At 42.7% G+C, this 24150-nt stretch overlaps 1 protein-coding gene across 2 annotated transcripts in view; it reads right to left on the bottom strand.

Annotated features, from left to right (window-relative positions):
* Positions 1 to 24150, bottom strand: part of LRP1 (LDL receptor related protein 1) — a 555292-nt gene that overhangs the window by 160838 nt on the left and 370304 nt on the right. For both annotated transcript variants that reach the window (XM_082246010.1, XM_082246011.1), the window contains exons 31-32: positions 7001 to 7095; positions 1333 to 1482 (exon numbers count right to left, since the gene is read on the bottom strand). In XM_082246010.1, the coding sequence (XP_082102136.1) occupies positions 1333 to 1482; positions 7001 to 7095 (245 nt within the window). The remainder of the gene's footprint in view (positions 1 to 1332; positions 1483 to 7000; positions 7096 to 24150) is intronic.

The raw sequence follows: 24150 nt of genomic DNA, 5'->3' as shown, positions 1-24150 counted from the left end.
ATTAGGTGACTTCTGAAGGTAACACATTTTAGTTAGGGGTATCAGAGTAAAGCAGCTGAAGATAAATGCATGCCACACTTTTCAGATATTTATTTTTAAACAATTTTGAAAAAACATTTATCATTTCCCTTCCACTTCACAATTATGTGCTACTTTGTGTTGGTCTATCACACAAACTCCCAATTAAATACGTTTACGTTTTTTGGTTGTAACGTGACAAAATGTGTAAAATTTCAAGGGATATGAATACTTTTTCAAGGCATTGTACACCAGACAATAAAAAATGTATGCAGGAAGCTTGACGAAGACCAGAGCCACCACTGTGTTTTTTACTCCAATGCTTAATAGAAAATGGCTCATTCTGCAGTTCACTATTTACCTTTATAAATCTAGTTCAAGCTTTGGCATTATGCTTTGATTAAAAAGTCTATAACCCATAGCTCCTAATCACTATGGTATGCACATCTGTGGATACAAAGTGTAGTCCTGTGAAACCTTCTGTAAAAAAACAGGTTAAACATATTCGGATGCATATACTTCAAGAGTTGGACCTTCCACACTTCTTCAAATATTTTGAGAAGAATTGCTTGAGAGAAACAAACTTTAGGCTTAATTTTTTTCACTGTACTCCATCATGATTGCTAGCCTGATATCACACTCTCCCTCATACAAACATAAGTGGAGGCTGACCTCAACATCATTCATAAGGAAGAGGATTGGAATCAGATTTGGGAAGCAACAAAATCATCCTCTGTAAGTGAAGCAGCACCAGAAATCAACCCACAAAATGGTATTTAGTCCCAGCCAGCATGTACAAGTTTGTCCCTAGATATCGATCTGCTTTAGAGGCTGCACATAGATTGTCAATATGTGGTGGCCCTATCTAGTAGCTCAGGTTATCTAGACTAAAATATTTGAGATCTTACTCAGCCTACTGGGCAAACAAGTCTCTATAGACCCCATATGGGCACTCCTTAATAAACAGTCTCCAGATATCTCCAACAATGCAGACTTCAACTCACAGTGCTCACAGCAAACTATAGCCAAGGCCAGGTAAAAAACGTGTCTAGCCAAAACTAAATAGGAGTATACATTACAAAAATAGGATTCACAAAAAAATTGAGGCAGCACTGGAGAATAAAGTTTCCAGATATACCGATGCTTGGTCACCCTGGTTTGATACATAACACCAGGCCTTGACACAGCAATAAACACATTTGATTATACTCGTCACACTTATAATGAACCTAACAAACTGTTATATGAACACTCTTATTGTATGTTAGCTTTAAAAAACATATAAAAACTTGGAAAAGAGAAAAATGTATTTACCCATAATGGCCAGGGCTGTTGCCTTTCCCAAATAGGATTTCATGGTAAGCAGATCATCTCGTCCTTTGCCATTAAGATTACATCTGTTAATTGTACCCGAACCAGAACTGATCCAGTACAACTTTTTGTCAACATAGTCAATGGATAAGCCTGCAGGGAAGCAATAAAAGCAATGAGGAGTTAAAAACAAAAAACATTTACTGCAAATAGACTCTTCTCTCTAATGGCCATACATCTGGGGAAAAAAAACAAACAACAGAAAATGAAAGTACAGAGGAAGCTTCCATTTCATCTGGTTACTGATGTATGCATTATCCTTATGCACTTTTTCCTAAACCATGCCAAGCTTCTGCAGAGAGAATACTTAAAAAAAACTAATATGCACCCAAAACACAAAAATATCTTTCAGGATTATTTATAGAGAACCTACAGCTACAATGATTTCATAAGAAAAGATCAGCTATTTTTTTAATTCTATCAGTTTGTTAAAAACCTTATTTTTGTGTATATATGTAATGTTACCCATAAATGCTTAGTATCTAGCAATATTCAGAATCTAAAACAAGCAATGATTGGTGAAGGACTGAAGTTGGGGAGCTGCACTTTTTTTTTGCTTTTGCTGTAAGAGGTTTTTTTTTTTTTTTTTTTTTATTAGTATACAGGTGATTGACAATCTAGAAAAAAAAATCTGTGTAATGAATAATAGGTTCGTTCACTTTACTGCCAGCCCTCACAGCAGCTTTCACGCAAGTTAACTTTCCTTCCCTACTTTGCTTGCTATACGGAGCAGTGAGAGGAGGCCACTAAGAGTTTACACAGGACTGGGGATCTTCCCCTCACCACCCCCCCCCCCCCCCCCATGTGTGACAGGGCTGGGTACCTGAATGGCCATATACAAAGCACCAGCTCTGTCACCAATAAAAAAAAAGGGAGCGAATCACTTCCATCCCATGCCCAAAATACCGGTTATTTCTCTTCATTCAGGAAATCCTGAGTATCTCCCTAGTGTCAGAGGAGTGTACAGAAAGAGTACAAACTGCTGCAGGCACTGCTATTAAAAATAAACTGTTGCTTTAAAGCTGAATTGCAAGCAGATGCTAAATACACAGATTAAATACATAAACTATATTACCTAAAGTATTGGGACACCTGCATTTACTTGTACATGAACTTTAATGGCATCCCAGTCTTAGTCTGCAGGGTTCAATATTGAGTTGGCCCACCCTTTGCAGCTATAACAGCTTCAACTCTTCTGGGAAGGCTGTCCACAAGGTTTAGGAGTGTGTCTATGGGAATGTTTGACTATTCTTCCAGAAGCACATTTGGGAGGTCAGGCACCGATGTTGGAGAGAAGGCCTGGCTTGCAGTCTCTGCTCTAGTTCATCACAATTTGTACTATCGGGTTGAGGTCAGGGCTCTGTGCAGTGTGCAGACTAGTCAAGTTCCTCCACCTCAAACTCCCGCATTCAGGTCTTTATAGACCTTGCTTTGTGCACTGGTGCAAATCATTTGGTGGAGGGGGGATCATGATGTGGGGTTGTTTTTCAGGGGTTGGGCTTGGCCTCTTAGTTCCAGTGAAGGGAACTTTTAAGGCGTCAGCATACCAAGACATTGTGGACAATTTCATGCTCCCAACTTTGTGGTAACAGTTTGGGGATAGCCCCCTCCTGTTCCAAAATGACTGCACACCAGTGCACAAAGCAAGGTCCATAAAGACATGGATGAGTGAGTTTGGAGTGGAGGACCTTGACTGGCCTGAACAAAGTCCTAACTTTAACCCGACAGAACACATTTGGGATGAATTAGAGCGGAGACTGCGAGCCAGGTCTTCTTATCCAACATCAGTGCCTGACCTCACAAACGCGCTTCTGGAAGAATGGTCAAACATTCCCATAGACGCACTCCTAAACCTTGTGGACAGCCATCCCAGAAGAGTTGAAGCGGTTATAACTGCAAAGGGCGGGCCAACTTAATATTGAACTCTATGGACTAAGACTGGGTTGCCATTAAAGTTCACATGCGTGTAAAGGCAGATGTCCCAATACGTTTGGTAATATAGTTGTAGCACCCTACAGGTAGGTGCTAAGTAAAAATATAGTGGGCCTTGTCTGCCTAACAGCAGGGCTGTGATTTATTTAGCTGGTGTGTCAGGGCTTCCAGATGTGTCTGCTGAGGGGAGAAGTATCCCCACGGTCTCCTGTAAGAGTATTCTCATAGGGCAGTGTGGGAAGCCCAATCAGGGGACACATCTCAGTTTGTAACTACCCCAGAAGGCATATTATGCTGCTAAGGATTCTGGGAGTGGGTATAAGTTTGGGGGGAAGTGCGTGGCACAGGGTCTTTGACGGGAGCAGAGTCCCAGGAAGGAGAGTGCGGCTGTCTCTCCTCCTGTCAAAGGAAGGTGGATGTCTCAGGGTGTCGCCTGAGTGTCCAGAGAGTGCCGAGTTGAGCTGAGAGGATCTGGTGTGCCGTGAGCCTGCGGAGAGAGAGATGGGTACAGTCCCAGCAAAGCCTACACAGGTTGTGAGTACTGAGAATTGCCCCTGGGTGTCTGCCTGAAGTTAGAGGGGACCACTCGGCAAGAGGTTCTGGGATCCAGTGTTAGCTAGCTGTAAAGGGGGTACCTAGGTTGAGGACCCTGAAGCTACAGAGGGGGTACATAGTCAGTGGACCCTGAAGAGTTCAAGGTCAAAGGGGGCACCTGCATTTGGGCCCTGAATTGCACAGAGCGTGCCATTTAAAAGTGACAGCTATACAGAGTTCTACTATATACTACTTTAAGCTGTGCCAGGCGGGGGAAATTATTCAGTGACTTTCATAGTACAACAGTTTCAGGATTTCTACAGTTCTTAGTCTTGGATCTCCTGGACTATAAGTCGAGGATTCAGCACTTCTTCTGTTCTACAGAGTGTTCTCAGTGTCAGTGAGCGTTGGCTGGTGCCGGCTGGAGTCAAGGAAGCGCCAATGGGCATTTCAGAAGTAAAGTCCCAATTGTATTTAGTTTATCCCACTCATTCCCTTCTCCCATCCCCTTTATTCCAATAAAAAACCACAAACAAAGATGCCGGAGTTGTCGCTGCTTCAGTTATCCCACCCAGGGTCACAGCTCACATGGGCTGGAGAGATTACCGGTACTAATGGCAGACCCACATCAGGCCACAGGCCTGGAAACCTTGCTACATAGTGTATATGGGACTTCGTTACATGTCAAATCATTTCTATTTCCGTCCAGCAAGAACAGATATTTGCCTAGCCAGACTGCACAGGAAGGCTGGTGACCTACATTTTCCTTGTTGTAGTTAAAGCGGAACTACACTGTATCTGAGCACCAGAAACTATTAAATTTTTGATTTTTAAAAGTAAACTCGCCCTCCCCCCTCAACAATCTATCTACTCTTAGCTCAGACATGCAGGTAGGAGGGTGTGCTTAGCTGAGAAAACCTCTCCTGAGGACTCCTGGGATGTAGGACATCCTTTGCCTAGGCATGGAAACCAAGACGTAAATGAAGAAATATAAAAAGGTTAAAATAAGTAAATAGAATATACCTTCCTACCTGTTTACCAATACCAGCAGCATGAGAATAAAAATAGTCAATGTTGATGGAGAGAGTGAAGTTCTGCTTTTTGGCAATAAAGCTATGTTACCACCTGACTCCAGCCTGTTATGGGACAGGGAAGGAGCCAAAATAATTCTCCACCCTGTTCACTCTGCTTTCTCCTCCTGCCAGCATGTTTTAAGTCATAGCATGTTCATACAGAACAACCTGATAATCTAATAGTGCTGCCCTTCCTTTTCCAGTCTGAGTGTGGCTGTAAAGGGAATACAAGAAGCTGATACAAAGTCAAATTCATGTACTTACACTAGCAGCATTTAGCAATACTTTGTTTTATAAGTAATCCAAAACTGCATTTAAATGTGTTTTATATCTGCCTAGTGTGCATTTTCAGTAAACTCTAACTCAGGGCCGGCCCTACCATGGGTCCCGCTGGGTCCATTTGAGCCAGGCAGAACTTGGAGAGGGGCGGTAAATTGACTCCCAATATTTTTTTTCCAGTAGTTTTGTGTCATCAGTTTGCAGGAGCGTTACAGGCGGCATTTCCCCATCTCACACTGCCGCCCATAGTGCAAACTGAGGAGTATGAGACCATCTCCGCTAGGGAACGTCCCTCACATGATCGTGATGTGCGCAATGAGGTCAGACATCAGCACACTCCATCTCACACAGAGCAGGCTGGATCTTCTAGGGTGGTGAGTGCAGTAGACATAGGAGTGACAGGAAAACTGAGGACAGACAGCGGGTGTTTGATGGACCTGTATGGTGGAGGGATATGGATGAAGATAACAGTATATATATAATATTTTCAAAATGTAATATTTATATAAAATAATGGATGTGGGGGCCTTTTGGTTGGGTTTTTTTTTTTGGGGGGGGTGCAGCATTTCATTCTTGGACCCAGGCAGCACAACGTCTTGGGCCAGCCCTGCTCTAACTTGCTCCAGTTGAGTATTGTGTAGGTCACACAATCAGCATTCTTAATGGAGAACCAGAAGGAAGGACCAGGTAAATCACCTAGAGAGTATGGGTTGGGTATTTAGAGAGGTCTTTCTTCAGATATAAAATAAGCTTTACCTTAATGTACAGCTATTGTAGGCACTAATTAAGTAAGGAACAAATGCTCCCATGCACATATGTAATTATGCCAGTATACAGAAAAGTTGTTAAAGCTATTAACACATTCTGCCAAATGTATTTATGTAAAGATTATCACACTTAAAGCATTAAAATAAATAATACAGACTCCCTTTCAAATATGATCATCAGTGATTCGTTTTCCAACTGCCATGTGATGATCAAAAGATTTTTCTATAAATATCCAAGTGAATATATGTAGATCTATACCGGGGGGGGGAGAGATGGCATAGCCAGACATTTCCTGCACCAGATTATATCAGGAAAAAAAAAAAAAAGAAGATGACCCAGGAGGATCCAACCAACCATTTTTTTTTCTCTCAGGTCCAGACAGCCAAAAAGTGTCTGATGTTGTTGGAATGCTCGTAGAAACAACACATTTCTAATTTGACAATTTTTCAATAAAATGATACTTGATATCATGAAAGTCCTTGTCACGCACCTGTTACAGAGGGACTTTACCCTGGGTCATGCTTTTCTAATGGAGGAAGGCTAAAAAGGACTATTGAATATTGTACAGGCAAGTTCCACATGCAGAAATGATCTGCAAGCATGTAGACAGGCAGTGACTGCAAATGGGTAGCAGGAGACCAGCAGTGCTGATGAGCACCACACAACAAAAAGAAAAGAAAAAGATAAAAGCAGTATTGTATAAAAAAAAAAAAAAAAAGCAACTGTTTATGATACATTATGCTTTACCGTACTGATTGTAATTTACCTAGAGTTACATGTACTTTGATGATAAGGGGCTGCCTTAACACAACACACCACAATAATGTGAAGAGGACCAAAATGTAAAATAAAAAAGTAGCACAGGCAAACATTTACAAAATACTGGATGCTCTGGCCAGCTGTAAAAGCTAAACCCATTCTACTGAGAAGCTTGGCAGCAGATGTTACATTAAATCTGCACACAAGTGAGAGCAGGAAGCAGACAAGCGTGGATGAGGTAGTTATATTCAGTAAAAATATCTTACCAACTGGTCCCTTCTGATCGGTGAACAGGACTTGATGCTCTGTGCCATCCATGTTTGCCATGCTGATATTGTCGCCATCTGTCCAATACATCTTCCTGGAAAAAACAAACTGAATATTAAAGTTCTGACTAACTGCAGTATGTGTCCAGTACAAGACACGCTTCACCCTGAGGCAATTACCTCACATGAACCCATCCACGAGTAAACGCCAATGCTAAATATTCAGGGATATGGCTATTCTCTACAGAAAGATCGCATGGGATTGTAGGTCGCACATTCAAACTTAACAGACTAAAATATAGAATAAATAAAAGACATACAACTAATTGGTGTTTAAAACGGCCATGGCACCCTTATTGGTTTAAAATTCCTCAAATTCTAATTTATTAAAAAACAAATAATATTATTAAAATATATAATAATAAAATTTCAAAATCACTCATAGAACTCGAGTGTTAAAAACTGAAATTCATTAAGCAGAGTGCCCCCTTGATCCAAGGGTGACAAAACCACCTAAATGGTGCCATGACAGGGTGGGAGGGAATCTCGCCTAGCCATACAGAAACAATTTTGAAATTGTGAAGAAATCCTGTCATGACAGGGGCTTATATAGCCCCCCAGTACACGTGAAGGAATTCAAAAGCATGTTTCCCACCTCCAGTCCCCGTGACAGGCCGGGATTTGAAAAACGTGTTTCCCACCTCAAATCCCCATGACAGGCCACTTGAGGCCTTAAAGCTGAGAGCACCTAAATTTTTTTTTTCTTTTTTAATAAAATTGGTGGCCAAAATCCCATGTCGTGGGCACTTAAGCATGCCCACATGTCAGTAGCAGTACAATAATGCTTGCTTAGAGGAGATATGAAGATGATGAAACTATTAGGAACCAAAAGATATGACTGAAGCTGGAGTGATATAGGCATGCATTGTGGCTCACTGTTTTTAGATGTTATTTTTTTATAGGAGACAAATTATAAGGGCTCATTCAATAAATAAATAGCATAAAGTAATGAAAATGTACACAGTGCAGTATAGGATATAAACTGGCTGCTATACCTTGATCAACTCTTACACTACCGGATTCATCTCACTGTGAATCTAAGATCAATTGGTGTGCTAGAAATCCAGTATAACAAAACACAAATTCCAACAGGATCACCAATACATTTACATGTAAAAGCAACAGGTTTAAACCTTGTAGCTGGAAAGACATAATTTCACTAAGCTGAACAAGCGAGGAATACGCATAATTCAAGTATAACAACCGAAGCAACCAATCTGACAGCTGCTTTCAGCGATCAGTCCATATATTGCAAGGGGTTCGTTGAAGTTTTGAATGGATGGGAGCACCACACCAGCTTGTGTAAACTAGTGAAAGATTTTGATTATGGAACAGCCAATGCTTTTCAAGGGCTCAACACTCCCCCTTCATCAGGGCTAAAAACAGGATGATGCAGGCACTTGGATTGGAAAGGACTATATTAATATAATGCAAGGGGGGACAGGCTCAACTAGTAGTGGCATGTATAAGATAGGGAAACCCAGGAACAACAAAGCTGGTTAATCCTGCATTTTTAGTCAGCAAACCAACAGTTTTATGCTTTGGAATTGCTGAAGAAAGCCCTCCTGCATTAAAACGAATACATCCTCTGCTCATCCAAGCCACTGATTAAACTTAGGTCACTTCCTGACTAAGAGCCCCTACACACAATAAGAAAATTGGAAGTAAAATTTGGTACGATGAACCATCTGCCGATGTTCTGATCATTATAGTGCTTTCGACAGCCGATTCAAATTTTTCGAACAACAAAAAAAGGAAGGTGCAGGCTATAAAATTTTATCGTACACGAACATAAAATTAGATTTTCATTTAAGTAGTACAGTTTTCATCTGAAAATCATAGAAACAAGACTACGCATACTTGGAAACCAAAGAATACATTACAATTCAACACATTACATTACTTCTGGAGTTGTATTCGGTCGTATGGAAATTTTCATACGTTGAATAACCTCTTCACTTTCGATATGAGACTAGCATGCAACAAAAAAAGGACAAATATTCATCTGATTATCTGATTGTGTGTACCAGGCTTAACAGGGTGTCCTCTTTAAAAGGTTTTCTACAACAAGCAGCACATGTAGCTTTTTAGGTTTTTTTTTGTCAGAAGTCAGCCTTTTCACCCACCAGCAGAGCGAGAGAGAGTGAAAGAAAGACAGACCTCAGAATCAGTAAGCTCAATAAACAAAAGCTTGTGGACAGCTGAGACTAATAAAATCCAGCTAACAGGTAAAATGTGGATTCGGGTAAGGTGGCTTTTTCCCACCCAAAGCTCTGCAAAGCCTCGGGGCTCCAGGATCCAGCATGGAACTTATCCTTAATAACATGATAAGGGCAGTCACCATTTCAAAGTGCTGTTAACGATGAAAGATGATAATGACATATTAATAACAATGAATAAAGCATATAGTGTAAACTTCTCTTGAACATTTAATGGATTACAATTTAAGTGCAACAAATGCAGCAATACTCAGTACTTCTGCCAATGCCTGCCACTAGACTAGATATTCTGTGGGGCGTTCAGTTCTTCCAGCTGCATGCTGAGATAGAACACAGTCCACATTGCTCTGCAATTTGCAAGTAAAATAATGTGTGCTAATAGGTTTATCATTTTGGTCTAAATACAGTGAGGCAGCACTGTGACAGTTGTCACAAGGATGTTTGATTGGTCACTTGGGTTTTATTCATTAAACGACACTTGCAGCACCAAAAAACAAAAACAAATCACTGGTATGAATTGCCCTTGGCCCAAATTCACACCAGAGTTGTGTAGCTTGAAGCTATAATCAAAATCCCATGCTTTCGAATTGTGCCTGTTCATACTTGAATTCTTTGCACTTATAGCTTGACACCTGAAGTTTAAAAAGGCACATGAGCTACTTCTAAAGAAGAATGGAGCATTTTAGACACCAAAGATTTCAATAGGAATGCCTGAAAATGCCAGAAAACAAGTGTTTTTTAAGCCTAAACAACTATCTCCTCCTCCTAGTAACTAGCTGGTAAAAGAAAAACACTCAAGCCTAAATACGCCTGAAAAAAAAAAACACACAAAAACGCACAGAAAAAGATGCTCCAAAATCAGGTGTGAATGCAGCCTTAGGCATCGGTTATCATTTAATCCACATACCCCTCACAAACAACAACAAAAAAAAATCTGAGACTATACATGAGATTATGCATATAATATAAACATCAATTTTTCTATGTGCATGTGTGATAGGCAAAGTATGGGTCATATATTGCTGACATTTTGTGTGCTAATTTGGATTTTTTTAAAATACACCTAAAAACACTGTTCTCCCATCACACAGTGAATTGTGGTGTGCTGTTTATATAAACACTGGCTTCAACACGTTCGATGTGATACTAAACTATGTGACCATTAAAAGCCAAGTAATTATGATACAGGGAGGATTTAACATCTCATCAGCACTGTTTAGTATTTATATCTAACTAAACAAAAAACTAAATGGAAAGAAGCATGGACTTTGGAGGTACTGGGTACTTTAAAATATAACATTTTATTAAATAACATACATAAAAACATCAAAAGAGAAAAAACAAAAAGCAAAACAGTGTAACCATCCCATTCATAAAGGGGGACACATTGGTACAGAATAAACAATTCTGGCAGTTACATTGCTGGTGAATAATGAACAAGTACAGATCATTTGAATAACATAATAAAGTAATTGAAGCGATCCAACCAATGGTGACAGGGAGGTGTACTGTCTTCCCAGGGAGATCGGACGATGTGTTAACACATAGACATTAAATTCCATTGAGCCATAGTGCTTCGAAGAAGATTACCGCAAAACATGTCAAGCACTATGGCTCAACGGAATTTAATGTCTATGTGTTAACACATCGTCCGATCTCCCTGGGAAGACAGTACACCTCCCTGTCACCTTTGGTTGGATCGCTTCGATGTGAAGTATCAATTACTTTATTATGTTATTCAAATGATCTGTACTTGTTCATTATTCACCAGCAATGTAACTGCCAGAATTGTTTATTCTGTACAAGTGTGTCCCCCTTTATGAATGGGATGGTTACACTGTTTTGCTTTTTGTTTTTTCTCTTTTGATGTTTTTATATATGTTATTTAATAAAATGTTATATTTTAAAGTACCCAGTGCCTCCAAAGTCCATGCTTCTTTCCATTTAGTTTTTTTGTTCAGTCTTGTAATAGGATGTGGCACTTATTACGTTATATAGATGCCCAGGATACCGCTACCTGGGAGCGTACTTAATCCATTTTTTCACTTTTATATCTAACTAGGTGAAGGAAATGTTACAAACAGGTTGTATTATTCCAACAAATTACAGATATTAGCAAACTAATATTCTTGGTGGAGATCTCTTGTGATGAATGCAAGGTTCTGCAGATATTAGCGGTCTGTTAGGTCGGATACAGACTCAACATATGTGTGCCATTGTGTGTATGCAATATATCAGCATTAAGCCCATAAGGTCAGTTTCAGTTAAAGAGGAACCTATGTTTACTATTGTGCTTTATTTAAAAAGAAGTGAATGTGGCATTCACCAAACATGCACCATAAGTGAACGAGTCATTATGCACTAGGACAAATTCAACCGTGGTGAATGTTTTAAAATGTCACATGCAATATTTTAGACATGTACCCCCCCCCCCCCCTTAATTTCTGGAGCTTTTAAAGGATCTTAAAACTGAACTTCAGAATGTATTTTTGCCTTAGGCTCTGGAAAACAAATATGAATACAAGGCATTTTTGTGAATATACAGGAGGGGAGGATGAACAGGAACAGGATTTCTCCCTGTCCATTCAAAGAATATAAGGCTATTTTGTGAATGTGTAAAGTTAGGGGAAAGAAAGGGGAGGGGAAGGGTGGCAGAGATAGACAGGATCCTTCCCTGTTGCAGCTCTTCATCGGCACTGTACAAATAGGGCTGCCTGCAGATTCCAGAGTCAGTGAAATCATGATTTTTGAAACTGCACAGCATGGATGCAGACCTACACTTATCATCATTAGAGGTGACTTATTTTTAAACCGCACAAGATAAAATATTTTTTTTTCCTGGAGATCAACTTTAAACTACCTTGCACTCATCAGGTCCCAGACGGTCTCCTCCAAGAAAGGGGGAATATCTTCTTTACAGTTAAGGGTCCTTCGTTCTTGGTGCAAGCATTTTGGTTGTCACTATTGAGAAATCCTTAGGTAGCTAGAAATTGGGTAAAAAGTTAAGCAAACCGGGTCTCCTTGGGATTGGGCGTGCCTCTCCGGATCTCCATTTCAAGGCACATAGCATTTACTCTGCGCCCTTCTTATTGTGGAACCTATGGGGTTCACTTGCTTACTTACACTCAGAAGTATTTGAGAGTTGACTGTTCGGTATGATTCAATTTGACAAATAAATGGATTTTTGTAAAATCTTACCGTAAAATCCTTTTCTCTTAGCTCATTGACAGACGTAGTCCTCGGTGATACACCACCTTCGGGTTATGTTGCCTCCACAGGAGCAGGACTAGACAGGAAATTAAAAAGCTCTGGCCACACCCTAGGGGCAGTCCCAGAGGGTATATCCTCTCTCTCTCTGCCTCAGCAAATCAGTTATGTGAAAAAGCAGTCTTTAGAGATTTAACCCAACCCAACTCAAAAAACAGAGGGGCGGGGACTACGTCTGTCAATGAGCTAAGAGAAAAGGATTTTACGGTAAGATTTTACAAAAATCCATTTTTCTCTAGCGCTCATTGACAGACGTAGTCCTCGGTGATACACCACCTTCGGGACGTCCCAGAGCAGTATCACAAATGAGGGGTGGGAAAAATGAAATCAAATCCCAATCTAGAAGGCCCAACCGGTGCCAACTAGAAGTTTACAATGCTCATCCTTAATGATGAGACTCAACAAAAAAGAGAAAAAAACATTTTTTTTTTTTTTTTTTTTCCAAACAGAAAAAAACCCTCGAGGTAGACCACCGGTCTCCTCAAATTGCGGCCTGCAAAACCTTGCGGCCAAATGAGGCATCCGCCGATGCCGTCACATCAATTTTATAGAATTTTGTAAAGGTATGTACCGACGACCAGGTGGCCGCCTTACATACCTGGACCACTGACGCCTGATGGCGAAAGGCCCAGGAAGTACTGAGCGCTCGAGTGGAGTGCGCCCTAACAGGGAACGGAGAACTTTGACCCTTAATAGAATAAGCCTGTACCACCGTTTGTCTAATCCATTTGGCAATGGTCGCGGCAGATGCAGGCAAACCCTTTCTGGGGCCATCCGTGATCACAAAAAGTGAATCCGTCTTACGGAATGATTCCGTAGCTTTCAGGTATACCCTGATTGCCCGAACCACATCTAAGGAATGCAACGCATGTTCCCGATGATGCTTGGGCTGAGGACACAAGGAAGGTAGTACAATATCTTCATTCAGATGAAAATCTGAAACCACCTTAGGAAGAAAGGATGGCTTAGGATGAAGTACTACCTTATCCCTATGAATCACTAGGTATGGGGACTGGCATGATAATGCAGCCAGTTCTGACACCCTGCGAGCAGAAGTAATAGCCACCAGGAAGGCCACCTTCTGGGATAAAGTAAGCAAGGGAATCTCCCTGATGTTTTCAAAGGGAGGTTTCTGTAGAACCGAAAAAACCAAATTAAGATCCCAGGGCGGTAAGGGCGCGCGGACTGGAGGAGCCAGGTGCCGCACCCCCTGGATGAAATTCCGCACCAAGGACTTGGTAGCTAAAGGTTTCTGAAAAAAGATTGCTAATGCTGAAACTTGACCCTTGATGGTGCTCAAGGCTAGCTTCTGCTCAACCCCTTGTTGCAAAAAGGCCAATATTCGAGTCACCGAATAGGTACGTGGAGGAAATCCTAAAGATTCGCACCACGCAATATAAGTCTTCCATGTGTGATAATAGACCTTGCTGGAAGTTGCTTTTCTTGCTTTAATAAGGGTAGGAATGACTGAAGCTGACAAACCTCTGTCCTTCAGTACTTGGGTCTCAATGGCCAGGCCATTAAACCCAGCGACTGTAAAGCATGATGGTAAATTGGTCCTTGAGACCACAGACACTCCCTGAGACGAAGTTCCCACGGAACGTCTGCGACTAGCATGTTCAAGTCGGCCAGGCCGGCTTGAGGAGGCCAGCCTAGAATTTCTAGGACCATTGGCGCTGATAGAATCTGAACCAGGCGTCCCTAGAGGTATCTGGCCCCGACCATCCGAGAAAGTCTGGTCGTTTTCTGTTCCCACACATTTATCAGATACCTGATTGTTATCAGGAAGGGTGATCTTTTCTGGTTGAACCTCAGGGACCGAAGTCACCCGACTAGAGGCTACTTGGCCTATCTGGTCAACCAGATCCGATTCCTGTGAGGTATAGGGACTAATCTTAGGAAAAGGTAAAGGAAAAGATCTATTCAGGGAACGGTAACTACCGCTTCCTGTAGTACTTAAATGTTGGAAGGGAAGAATCGCACCGGTAGTAGTGGTTGATGCTCGATCTAATGTCCTGAATACCGGTGAAAACGTCCCCCCACCCTGAAACCGGGTGGGGGCGCACCTTCAGGCTGTGTACTCCTTTGCTTCGGGTTTGGCTGGGTTGGTCCTCTGCTTGTCCGACCAGCCCTTCTTGAACCCTCCTGGAGGAGTCTTGCCTTTCCCGCTAGTACCAGCCGGGAGCCCTTTATGGGCGGTAAAGAAAGGTCCTCGCTTGTTGCGAGGTCCCTTAGCTTTAGCAGCCTGTGGCAAAAAAGTGCTCTTGCCCCCAGTGGCATCCTTAATGATTTCATCTAGGTTGGCCCCAAATAGACGATTCCCCTGAAAAGGGAGATTGGTCAAGGTCTTCTTGGAACCTAGGTCAGCTGACCAGCATTTTAACCACAGCACACGTCTGAGGATCACCGCTGACATAGATGCATGCCCTAATAAGGGAGTAGTGTCCAAGGCTGCGTCACAGATAAACTGTAGCCCTTGTATAATCTGTTCCATCAAATCAGATGTCTCCTGGGGAATATCTTTTCCCCTAAGGTCTTGGCGTACCATTTTCGCCCATTCCGTAAGTGTCTGGGAAACTAGACCAATAACAATTACTGGTCTAAATGCTGCTCAACATCCAGCCCGTCGCCCAGTTCGGCTTTCTTGCTTGAAGATCTCACAGGAACACTGGAGAAAAAAAGCTGTCTAAAAAATCCTTTAAGAAAAAATTCTTGCCAGGACCTAAGATCCCAGCAAGGTATCTAGGTCCTTACTCCTAACTAGACAGAAAATAACTGATTTGCTGAGGCAGAGAGAGAGAGGATATACCCTCTGGGACTGCCCCTAGGGTGTGGCCAGAGCTTTTTAATTTCCTGTCTAGTCCTGCTCCTGTGGAGGCAACATAACCCGAAGGTGGTGTATCACCGAGGACTACGTCTGTCAATGAGCGCTAGAGAAATTTGCTTTTTGTGCATGGTTCATAATGCTTGTTATGTATCTGTTCCTTTATATTATAAATAAAAATCTTTTGAAAGTAAAAAAAAAAGTTAGGCAAACCATAGATTATTCAACTTGCTTTCCTTCCACCCATGGGTGAAAGAAAGAAAACTGCATAATCTATGGAAAAACACTTGATTGTTTGATTGATTGATCAACATTTGTGAATCCCTCCTGATGTGCTATTGTATTCTGAAGGCCAGAGGTTTTCCTGCCATCAGTATACAATGATCTTTAGTACAACCAGCCTGCCCATAAATGGATCCAAATTTAGACAGGTACTGCTGAACCGGCTAAATTGTCTTCAGCCAGAATTAGAGTGAAAAGTAATTTTTAGGTTCAGGAATACGTTAGGATCTACAGGGGAGGTGAGAGTTAGGACTTAACTTAGGTTTAAGTTATATGTTCACAATTAGGGTATTGAGTTTATTTGGTTAGGTGGTAAAGTTTATATAAAAGTCAAAACTTGTTTTTAGTTTTGGGTAGAATAAGGGGAGAACCTAAGCCAGACTTTTATTTCTGTCTGTATTTCTATTAGGGAGATTTACCCTTTCTATATTTGCTAGTGATCATTGTCACCTGAACTAAAAATAAGGAAACAGCCTACATTTTAAGTTGTTACCAGAACAAGAATAGAGGAAAAATCTTGCGATGGAGGCACCTGCCCCAATTACAAATTCCTAAGAAGGTATTTCCTTTATTTTGGAAAGATCTCTGCTCAATCCTGCTGTGTTTACAGGACATGAAATGAAGGTAATTCTCCAAAAGATGGCAACAAAACCGGGAAAGAGGTTAACCTTTAGCTACTCGATCAAAAACAAAGAAAAAAAACGTTTTGTCTTTAGATATACTTTAAAGATGCCTTTCAAGTTAGTAAGTGTTAGTGAAGCTTCACTTTGTCTTGGAATCAAGAATCCAGCACTAAAATCTCCCAGTGCCAGGCTCCTAACACGAAGAACCCAAGGCCAATAAGGGCCAAAAGGTTCTTCATGCAATTGGTATGCACCTGCTAACAATAGAATAGTCTTGCTTAGTATTGTGTGTTACCTTCTTCTCTCTAATATTCTGAGACAAGTTCACTGAGTTTATTATTGATTACTCATAACTTTGGAGAAAAAGAACATGCAATAGCGTTGCTCACCATCTCCGTGATCGTATTTCTGCCACAATAAATAGCAGATCCTGTTATCAAGAATGCAGATTGCTGCCCATTCATACAAACCTTTCATTGTTTATCAACAGAAAACACATTCTTTCCCCAAATGCCTAGTGTGCACACCTATTCAGCCATCTAATAAGCCTAGCAGCTGTATTACATTAATATCAGGTTTCTGCACGTTAGCTGGTGGAATACATACAGTTTCCTGCATGTTTGTTACACATACAGTATTTCAATGTACTCTGAATGTAGGAGGGTTAGGAAAAAATAAAGTCTAAACTTCTATACAAAAATGCTTAAGGGCAGCCAGCGAAATCTTGGATCTGTCCTGGGGTCTGCGTGACATTATCGCCATGTCTGATCCACCATTTCCTCATATTAAATTCCCGTAATGAACCCAACTCTCCCACACAGATGGCTCTGCTTATTTCTATATTACTGGAAACTGCTGTGGTCCACCCCCACATGCAGGCGAGCCAGACTGAAAAAAAAAAAAAGTCAGGACGGGAAGTTGTCACTTTCTCCTACAGATGTAAGTGTGTGTATGTGTGTGAGTGTAAAAAATAAACTAATGGAACAGTCTCTGTCATTATTAACGTCATTAGAGCTCTACCCATATTTATTTTTATTTTTTTATATGACTGGAAAGCTTACAATCCAGCAGTATCCAAACCACAAAATATGAGACCTAACCAGATGCTCTTCTAGACTACTATGAATGGATGATGGAGACTGTAATAAAAACTCCAAGTCAACCAACTTATATCACTAAATAGATACAAAATTGTTAGATCTTATGTTGCCTTCTTGCACTACAGTGGGATGAGATGGTAAGGCATAGCTGTTAGCACTGTCACTGCCAATTCTTAGTCTGTAGCTTGTCAATCAGCACTTGGACACACCTAGTCCTTCCCACTGCCTTTTGGATTGGCAATACTGACATTGTTGCTGACACTCTCCCACTGTAGTCTGCAGTGAGTGGAAGAGGGAGTATGTAGGACAAAAATTAGGAATTTGGCTCAGGCAGGGGAGGAAAAAATGGATTTTTGTAAGATCTTACCGTAAAATCCTTTTCTCTTAGCTCATTGACAGACGTAGTCCTCGGTGATACAGCACCTTCGGGTTATGTTGCCTCCACAGGAGTAGGACTAGACAGGAAATAAAATGCTCTGGCCACACCTTAGGGGCAGTCCCAGAGGGTATATCCGCTCTCTCTCTGCCACAGCAAATCAGTTATGTCACAAAAGCAGTCTTTAGAGAATTTAACCCAACCCAACTCAAAAAAACAGAGGGGCGGGTACTACGTCTGTCAATGAGCTAAGAGAAAAGGATTTTACGGTAAGATCTTACAAAAATCAATTTTTCTCTATCGCTCATTGACAGACGTAGTCCTCGGTGATACAGCACCTTCGGGAAGTCCCAGAGCAGTATCCCAACTGAGGGGTGGGAAAATGGAAATCAAATCCAAATCTAGAAGGCCCAACCGGTGCCAACTAGAAGTTTACAATGCTCATCCTTAATGATGAGACTCAACAAAAATCTTTCAACAGAAAAAAACCCTCGAGGTAGACCACCGGTCTCCTCAAATTGCGGCCTGCAAAACCTTGCGGCCAAATGAGGCATCCGCCGATGCCATCACATCAATTTTATAAAACTTTGTAAAGGTATGTACCGACGACCAGGTGGCCGCCTTACATACCTGGACCACTGACACCTGATGGCGAAAGGCCCAGGAAGTACTGAGCGCTCGAGTGGAGTGCGCCCTAACAGGGAACGGAGAACTCTGACCCTTAATAGAATAAGCCTGTACCACCGTCTGTCTAATCCATTTGGCAATAGTCGCGGCAGATGCAGGCAACCCCTTTCTGGGGCCATCCGTGATCACAAAAAGTGAATCCATCTTACGGAACGATTCCGTAGCCTTCAGGTATACCCTGATTGCCCGAACCACATCCAAGGAATGCAACGCATGTTCCAGATGATGATTGGGCTGAGGACACAAGGAAGGTAGTACAATATCTTCATTCAGATGAAAATCTGAAACCACCTTTGGAAGAAAGGATGGCTTAGGATGAAGTACTACCTTATCCCTATGAATCACCAAGTATGGGGACTGGCATGATAAAGCACCCAGTTCTGACACCCTGCGTGCAGAAGTGATAGCCACCAAGAAGGCCACCTTCTGGGATAAAGTAAGCAAGGGAATCTCCCTGATGTTTTCAAAAGGAGGTTTCTGTAGAACCGACAAAACCAAATTAAGATCCCAGGGCGGTAAGGGCGCGCGGACTGGTGGAGCCAGGTGCCGCACCCCCTGGATGAAATTCCCGCACCAAGGACTTGGTAGCTAAAGGTTTCTGAAAGAAGATTGCTAATGCTGAAACTTGACCCTTGATGGTGCTCAAGGCTAGCTTCTGCTCAACCCCTTTTTGCAAAAAGGCCAATATTCGAGTCACCGAATAGGTACGTGGAGGAAATCCTAAAGATTCGCACCACGCGATATAAGTCTTCCATGTATGATAATAGACTCTGCTGGAAGTCGCTTTCCTTGCTTTAATAAGGGTAGGAATGACTGAAGCTGACAACCCTCTGTCCTTCAGTACTTGGGTCTCAATGGCCAGGCCATTAAAACCAGCGACTGTAAAGCACAATGGTAGATTGGTCCTCGAGACCGCAGATACTCCCTGAGACGCAGTTCCCACGGAACGTCCGCGACTAGCAAGTCCAAGTCGGCCAGGCCGGCTTGGCGAGGCCAGCCTAGAATTTCTAGGACCACTGGCACTGACGGGATTTGAACCAGGCGTCCCTAGAGCTATCTGACCCCGACCATCCGAGAAAGTCTGGTCGTTTTCTGTTCCCACACATTTATCCGAGACCTGATTCCTATCAGGAACGGTGATCTCTCCTGGTTGAATCTCAGGGACCGAAGTCACCCGGCTAGAGGCTTCTTGGTCTGTCTGGTCAACCAGATCCGATTCCTGTGGGGAATTGAGACTAATCTTAGGAAAAGGTAAAGAAAAAGATCTGTTCAGGGAACGGTGACTACCGCTCCCTGTAGCACTTAAATGTTGGAAGGGAAGAATCGCACCGGTAGTAGTAGTCGATGCTCGATCTAATGTCCTGGAAAACGTCCCTCCCACCCTCAAACCGGGTGGGGGCGCACCTTCAGGCTGTGTAATCCTTTGCTTCGGGTTTGGCTGAGTCGGTCCTCTGTTTGTCCGACCAGCCTTTCTTGAACCCTCCTGGAGGAGTCTTGCCTTTCCCGCTTGTTCCAGCCGGGCGTGCGAACCCTTTGTGGGCGGTAAAGAAAGGTCCTCGCTTGTTGCGAGGTCCCTTAGCTTTAGCAGCCTGTGGCAAGAAAGTGCTCTTGCCCCCAGTGGCATCTTTAATGATTTCCTCTAGGGTGGCCCCAAATAGGCGATTCCCCTGAAAAGGGAGATTCGTCAAGGTCTTTTTGGAACCTAGGTCAGCTGACCAGCATTTTAACCACAGCACACGTCTGAGGATTACCGCTGACATAGATGCATGCCCTAATAGGGGGGTAGCATCCAAGGCTGCGTCACAGACAAACTGTAGTCCTTGTATAATCTGTTCCATCAAATCAGAGGTTCCCTGGGGAATATCTTTTCCCCTAAGGTCTTGGCGTACCAATCTCGCCCATTCCGTTAGTGTCTGGGAAACTAGACCAATAACAATTACTGGTCTAAATGCTGACCCTATCAGGGAGAAGATAGTACGGGACTCTGCTTCCATCTTTCGATCCACCGGATCCTTAAAGGACGAAGTGTCCTCCACTGGGATAACCGTGGCTTTATTCAGCCTGGAAATAGGTGGATCCACCACTGGTGGTACCGTCCATTTCTTAATGAGGGATTCCTCAAACGGATAGCGTCTAGCAAAACGCTTGGAAATAGTAAAGGTACGCTTAGAATGCTCCCATTCTCCTTTAATTTTATTACCAAAACACTTGGGTACAGGAAAAACCTTCACCGTTTTGATGGGCTTGTTAGTACCAAAGGGAATCTCTGTTTCAGTTGCCTCTGCCGGTAAAACCTCAAGTCTTAAGGTTTCCCGCACCGCCACAACTAGTGCGTCCACCAATGCTTCTTCCTGAATTATGGCGGAAGAATGAACGTCCTCCTCACTGTCTGAGGGAGCTTTACCTGAGATAACAGCCCTTGCAGAGGGACCTGCAGCTGCAGTGACCATCTCTGAATCTGAGTCAGAGGTGTCAGATAATATAGGGGTAGGCGGGGGTCGCTTTCTTGACCCCCGTCCCTGACAGGCCGCCTCCACCCGAGCCACCATAGACTCCAAAACTGCTGTAAATGCATCCATACTCTGTGCACCGGCGGGTCCCGTGGCCCCCTCGAGGGAAACAGGTGGGGGTACTTGTGTGGCAGGGTCCATGATTATTCCAGTAACTACCCGGAAACTTCAATCCAAACTTAAATAAAAAACTTTTTTTTTTTTTTTCAGACCCCCAGCGCCACAAAAGCCCCTCAGTGTTACCTGCTAGGGATCCCTATCGAGCGAGAGAGAGAGAGAGAGATAGACCCCCAGGCTCACCACTTGATGCTCAGAGTTCACTGCAACAGGTTACAGCGCTGTGTCCACAAACAGGAAGTCTTTTGGCTGGCTGCCCGGGAAGAAAGGAGGCGGCTCCGCCCCTCTGCACGCCTTCCGGCGCCTCCCCTAGCTCCACGAGGTGTTGGAGTCACCTCAAACATGGCCGCCCCCATGCTGCAGACACGAGGCTACGCCAAAATGGCAGCCTTGTGCGATCTACGGCGGTCTGTTACAGCATAGCGGCGTCCTGCAGAGTAACTAGGCATCGCAAATCTTTCTCTCATGGAGATCAGTTTGACCGGCGGTACCGAACCCTGGCGGAACCGCATGGCCGTCGGGAGACCTGCTTCAGCTGGAGGAATGACCTGGCAAGCCGCATACCTGTCCTGTGACTTCTGACAGGTAGGATACTTCTAGTAACACAGTAAGATTCCAGTGCTGCCACATATTACAATCATTTAAACATACTTTGTAATTAGATTGTCAGCTCCCAAACCAAGCCTGCTGGCTTTTTGTACACAAAAATCACACTCAATTAGGGGGATCTGTGACATGTTATAGGATAGAGGGGAACCCATCCTTACCATTACAGAGAGGGGCCCGCGTTCACCACAAGACCCGTCAGGGGGAAAGGGGGAACATACTACTCACCATACCGGAACCAGGCGGGCACCAACTCCTGACAGTACCCCTCTCCACCGAAGTTGGAGGGCTGTCGACCAATACGGACGCCGTGACTCATGGTCCTTGGCGTTTCAGCGAGACGTTTAACTCGCAGGGTCAGTCCCTCCAGTGGGACTATGTCGCGGCCGACCCAGCGCGGAGCTATGGCCTGCACGCGCTCGTAGGCTGAACTGGGGTGACCACTGGATCTCAACATCCCGCCCGTCGCCCAGTTCAGCTTTCTTGCTTGAAGATCTCACAGGAACACTGGAGAAAAAAAGCTGTCTAAAAAATCTTTTCTAAGAAAAAAATCCTGCCAGGACCGAAGATCCCAGCAAGGTATCTAGGTCCTTACTCCTGACTAGACAGAAAAAAACTGATTTGCTGTGGCAGAGAGAGAGAGGATATACCCTCTGGGACTGCCCCTAAGGTGTGGCCAGAGCATTTTATTTCCTGTCTAGTCCTACTCCTGCGGAGGCAACATAACCCGAAGGTGCTGTATCACCGAGGACTACGTCTGTCAATGAGCGATAGAGAAAAGGATTTTTTTTGTTTACTCTATGAGCCTTGTGCATCACATAGTAACTGGATTTTGGATTTACACTTTTGATTAGTTTAGTAGAAAGTGGAAGAATTGCCTTTATAACCCACTCTTTAGAAAACCAAAGGCACTTCTGCAGTAAAAATCTATACATGGCAGCTGAATTAATAAAATGCAGTAGTATCCTTGGAAGGATATTCACTATTCAATGCCCCTCCCCCCACCTCCCTTAAACCCAAAAAAAAAGAATTTACCATGTGCGTCTGCTGGGTGCAGATCTTAGCGAGTAGGAAAGTGCTTATGTGTATTTATGGGAGCCTTTAAAAAAAAAACAAAAAAACAACACGTGTAACAATAACAACTTCTAATTGCCGGTTCACATTTGTGCGATGCGGAAACGCTGCGAATATACGGCGTGTTCCCGCATCGCATCCGCACCCCTGGCAGTTCACACTGCCATATGCGATACGCTGGGGGTGTCAATTACAAGTTAACGATGCCCCCAGATAAGATCGCATATTGCAGTGCAATCTGTAAGTTTGCACAGAATCGGATTGCACTAGTGTGAACCACCATGCGATCCAATTCTGCTGCGGACCAAAAAAAGGTTCCTGTGCGTCTTTTAGTGCGATTGCAGTGCGAATTCAGCCACACAAACTGTATGGCTGAATTTACACCGCACAGAGATTGCATGTCATTTTAGGAGCAGTGCGCTCCGAATTACATGCAATCTCTGTGATCACACTAATGTGAACCGGCACTTAATGTAGCCTTCCCTGCTCACGGGTGCCTTCTCTCTGCAGTCCTATGAGCCCAGCATCTTATAAAAGGAAGATGAAGGTAACTAACAGAAGCACGAAGAAAACTAGACTAGGATTTTCCATTAAAGTTGGGGAACATAAAGTGGACTTAAATGGACAGGCAAACAACTACTCTTAAAGGTTGTACTTCTTCATGAAATTCACATTTTAATATATCCTAAAGTATTAACCAAAAGAAAAACGTTTTCAGTACTTTTTTGATAGAGTGGAGAGGGTATTAGACTACTCGCTATATAGACAGAAAATGTGGACAAAAGACATGAAAAACAAGCTCTTTATATTAACCCAGGGATCATCAACCGGAAAAATAGCATAAATAGAAAAGGGGAAAAATATGGGCCTTTAAGTATGACCGCCAGGAAAAACCAATACCATACTTTCACATTGTAATATAACAGTATTAAAATTATTTCACAATCATTTGTCCTAATCATTCTACACGTTTCACAGATGATCCACTTCTTTAGGACTGTATACAGTCCTGAAGACCAGGATCATCCACAAAACGCATAGACTGATTAGGACAACTGCTTGTGAAATAATTTAATTTAAACACTGTTACATTACAATGTGAAAATACAGTCTTTTTAATCAGTTTGTAATAAATATTGGTTTTATTATATTCATTTGGTTTTACTTTTACCTGAATGTCATTCTTGAAGTTCTGTGTTTTTCCCCTTTTTATTTAGGGTATTAGAACACCTGTAAAGTTTTTTCCATTGCCGTCTGTGTCCCCGTCAATGTGACTCATGCTCTCTATTTGTCCTGTTTACCATGATTATTGAAAGTAAAAGTTAAAGAAAAATCCTAAATTTTTGTTAGTCCTCAGTAAAGTATTAGGAGGGGAAATCTTCCAATGAGGAGACTAAATCTGGTG

The sequence above is a fragment of the Pelophylax lessonae genome, assembly GCF_965119305.1.
Source record: "Pelophylax lessonae genome assembly, chromosome: 2".
Lineage (NCBI taxonomy): Eukaryota > Metazoa > Chordata > Amphibia > Anura > Ranidae > Pelophylax > Pelophylax lessonae.
Note: the sequence above shows the minus strand (reverse complement) of the source record. Positions and strands in the feature narration are given on the sequence as shown.